At 37.8% G+C, this 4480-nt stretch overlaps 1 protein-coding gene across 4 annotated transcripts in view; it reads left to right on the forward strand.

Moving 5' to 3' along the window:
• Positions 1 to 1062, forward strand: part of AFG1L (AFG1 like ATPase) — a 168560-nt gene extending 167498 nt beyond the window's left edge. For all 4 annotated transcript variants that reach the window (XM_025042398.1, XM_025042401.1, XM_006926054.3 and 1 more), the window contains one exon: positions 749 to 1062. In XM_025042398.1, the coding sequence (XP_024898166.1) occupies positions 749 to 877 (129 nt within the window). In that variant the 3' untranslated portion in view covers positions 878 to 1062. The remainder of the gene's footprint in view (positions 1 to 748) is intronic.
• The last annotated feature ends 3418 nt before the right edge of the window (positions 1063 to 4480 follow it).

Here is a 4480-nt window from a genome sequence, read left to right on the forward strand (position 1 = left end):
GAGTGTAATAGCAAACTCCTAAAGGAAGAGACAAAAATCCAATGTCCATTTAGTGCTCATGAGCCCTTGTTGGTATCCCTAGTCCCAGGCTGTTTACTGGCCTCACAGAGGGTTCCCCAACTGAACCCTAGATGGGATGCTTAAGTGTCCCAGCAGCTCAAGATCTTACCAAAGTAAACTTCCACACGCAGTCTCCAGGCTCCCCAGGAGATTTCTCAGTCACCCAGTTTGGGAAAGGTTCTTCAGAGGTTTGTCCTCAGGAGTGGAACCAGTCTACGAAGCTGCAGAGGAGGGTGACAGCCTTTTCCTAACTCGCCAGAACTACTGGGTTTTTTTTTTTTTTGTTATTACTTATTTCTGTCATGCACCTTTGGAGAAAGAATTCCTTTTCTGTCTGTGATGTCCTTCCTTTAGACTTTGTAGAGAACTTTTCTCTGAGCAAAACTTTTCATATTTGGATTTGGGGATGTCATTTTAGCTTTAATCATTCTAATGTTTTCCCCTTGGGGACTTGTTCTAGTTATTGATTATTGGTTTAAATTAGTTGATTCTCTAGTCTCTAGTTGATTCTCAATGTCTTAGATTTAAGACATTGTATATTTAAAAATTTATAGGACATTATCTAAACACATAAACCTAAAGAGTTTTTTTAAACCTGTGGTTATTTCTATAAATTTGTATTTGTGGCAGTTTTAATTGGTACTGGGTTATTATTTTGTGTTGTTATGTTTTGTTTTTTGGTCACCAGGACTCAGCAGAAAGACTCTCCATGTTCACTGGAGAAGAGGAAATCTTTGCATTTCAGCGTACAATTTCCCGACTCACTGAAATGCAGACTGAACAGTACTGGAATGAAGGGGACAGAAGCAAGAAGTAACCACCACTTTTGCGTGAATAAAACTCCAGACAGATGATTACCAAAGGGAGAACTCTTTGTTATGGGACTTAAAAGAATCATTAGCTCATCATTAATTATGCACTTTGTCTTCTGGACCATTTTAACCTAAAATTACTGTCAAAGATGTAATAGATTAATAAGTTAAAGCCATTTGTATAGGTCTACTTTTTGCCTGTTTATTTGACCTACTTCCGTACCACAAAATTAAAATCAGCACTCCTGAAGATTAATATAGGACCAGACATTTGGCTTCATTAAGCCACCTGAGTGAATCTTGAATACACACACGTGCACATCTCCAAGCTTTGGCAACAGGCTAGCCATAGGATAGAAACACATCTTATATGAGAGGGGGAAAGAATTCTACATTTCAATTCAAAGCAAAGAAAGTGTTGTGATCTGATTATAAATTAAAGGGAATAACATTTTAGAATATGGGCTTATACAAGTGATTTTTGGAGGGCTATGAATTATACTGAATCTCCCAGACCTTGAAGTTTCCTCATAACAAAGAGTATATTTTTTACCCTAGGGTCAAACTTGGTAGCCAAGACTTGTTCTCCAGTGGACACAGAGTGGCCTGAAAAAAATGAGGATTATGACACCATAGAATAAGGAGCAAGAGTGTTGAATTCCAACTGACAGGCAGACCCCCCAACCCTGACAGATAATAATAGGACAGATACCAGGAATAGGGACCAGTGAGAGTGTGTTGGGAGGGGACAGAGTCCTGGACACAACAAGCAGCAAAGTGAACTCCTGCTCATCTGAGGACAACAGGACGCCAGTGGACAGCAGGCTCCCTCCCTGCTCATACACATTTGCTCTGGTTGCAGAATGCCACTCCCCAGCCTTGCCTCTGCTTCTGCAGTGAGATGGACCTGATAGTAAATAGGAAAGAAGAGCTGATGAATCTACTTAAATAAAATTTGATTTGTCCTTCATTGAGGTCATTGTTTGATTCATTCAAGTACAACCTTTCGTTGCCAAGAAAGGATCTTGGTTGAAGCTGTTATGAAAGTCTAAATCCCTTTTCAAGAAAAGAGAAAAAAAATGTGAAATCCACTAAATCTCGTGAAAATCAAATATTTTGGGGGGCGGGGTAGGCACAGGTAAGTCAGTTGATATAAATAAGTACAATCATCAACATATGTAAGCTCTTGGAACCTACTGAATTTATAAGTTAATAATCTATCCACATTGGTCTATTTTGAACGTTACTCTAAGTTAGGCAGATAGATGGATAGGGTACCCAAGTCTAGAGAAAAGTTTAGATCAAGGCCTCTGAAACTTAAATGTGGTTAAAAATATTTTTAATTGAAGTGAAACAGTGAGTTAAAAAAGAGATTGAATAGGTTAAGAAGGAGAAAGAATCGTGTGTGCCAGATTTGTTGCTAGACACTTATGTGATCTCAGATAAAAAAAATTAATCCTAGAGTTAATATAATCACCCCTGTTTATACGTAAGGAGACTGAGGCTTAGAAAAGTAAAGCATCTTAACCTGAGATTCACAAGTTTCCAAATATCGTGCACTGTGTTTTGTACCACACCACCTCTATAAGACATTTTAAATATTCTTTTTTTTAAAACTCGTTGAAGGTTAGTTTGCAATAGGACCATTGCTTTGAACTCAATAAATATAAACTTTATGCTTTTTACATTTCTTTGGCAATTATGCTGTACCTTCATTAAAAGACAGTGTGAATGGACGGACAAACAGATGGACAGCCCGATAGAAACAGGAACTGTCCCTGAGTGTGTGGGAGTATGTGAAATAGTCCCCCACTCAAGTTTTGCTGTGAAAGCTCATTTGAGGTTAGGTATTTGGAACTAGAATTTCACTTTTCCATAGAAACAATAATGTGATGTTAGTTAGGGCCCTGGCTCAATACACAGAAGCCTGTGGAAGCAAAGTAGCTGCCCTATAATTTTTGTGTGAAAGAACTCAGTTCGGGTTCCATGGGAGTACTGGATCACGGCCACACTATTGTCCCAGCTCCTATGCTCCCCCGCCTTCTTTCTGGGCCAGGGGTTTTCTGAGCTGGGAGTGGGTTTTATGCAGGAAGAGGGCATGCTGCAGGGGTTTGATGTATTGGCCTAGATGCCAGGAAGGGAGAAGAGGGAGTTTCACAGTAGCTAGGTGGAAACGATACATCGTTATCCCCTTCTCCTCTCTACAATTTTGTTTCATAAAACAGCCTGTGAGAAAAAGAAACAAAAGTCTTAAATAGCTATCAGGAGGAAACAATAAGATAGCTCTATTAAAAGAAAATTAATGCCAGGATGAAGCATGAAAAAAAAAATGACCCCTAGATTGGAAAGCAATGTTCAATTCATGTTTTTCTTCCAAGTCTTGCCCTTGTTACATTCTCAGCATTCCAATCTTTCTTTGGGATTGCATGAAATCTCTCAGAGCAAATGCTCTTTTTTTGTGAATGCTTTAAATTTACACTTGATGATGGAGATTTCAACTGAGTATTGCTGTGGAACACTCTTGCTCCCCTAGAAACTCACCAAGGAAGTCTCTGTAGTTGGAAAAATGCCAAGGGCACCCTTTGAAAAGACCAGTAATCCCCAAACTTAGAAGAAATCATGTGCAGAAAATGGAAAACTTTTCTTGAAAAAAAAAGAAAAATCTGATCACCGCTTTATACTTGTATTTTTTTAGGCAGTGGGTAGGCTTATTTGCCAACATCAGTAATAATGAAAAGAAAAACATGGTGGACTTAAAGAATTTTAACCTATTTCTGATGTTTATAAGCCCCAAAAGGCTATGGTACTATTCTAATCAAATTTATGCATCTTCGAATTTTAGTCATAAGGCAATACTTTAATCTTCCTGAGGTATATTTCCTGTACTTCCAAGTGTGCAAATAACAACTTTTAAATTATTTGGAATTTTGAAAAAAAATGAAAATTTTACTTGTAAAATATATAAGTGGATATGTTTGTATCCATTTATTTAACATTAAGAAATACATAGTGCTTAGTGTACATTGGACATGTATCTAAATGCTTTATAAATAAGCTATTTTGATTCTTATAATAATCCTATGAGATAGGTACTGTTAGCACCATTTTACAGTCAAGGAAGCTGAGGAACAGAAAATGGGTACAACCTACTGAATCGTGAGATGTACATTGGAGTCAGTAAAATGATCAAAATACAAATCTATTAAACTTTCCATGTACCTGCTTCTGTCCTGAAACCAGTCTCCCTACTCCAAATAATTCGAACCTACACTTGCAGCCCCTACGTTTGGGATAAAAACTCCCAGAGGGTTTGGGGTTCTGGGGCGATGACATTTGGGTTTCTGATCAATTATGGGAATCTGTCTTGGCAGCAAGTCTGTAAGTGACATCTTTATCAGATTCATTAGCCTCATAAGACATCACTTGCTGGTATAGAAAAAGATTTTCTTTGGAAATGAGTGTATAATTTTTTCTTAAGGCGGAATTAGGATTCGTTTTTCCCATTAGCATAGCAGTTCTTTTTCTTGGAGCAGATAATTAAAAATAACAAAATCTATCCTCTTGTCGAATGTCTCTTGACTCTGTACAGCTTGGTACTAGAAACCTCA

Source organism: Pteropus alecto, unplaced genomic scaffold (genome assembly GCF_000325575.1).
Source record: "Pteropus alecto unplaced genomic scaffold, ASM32557v1 scaffold79, whole genome shotgun sequence".
NCBI classification, from domain to species: domain Eukaryota; kingdom Metazoa; phylum Chordata; class Mammalia; order Chiroptera; family Pteropodidae; genus Pteropus; species Pteropus alecto.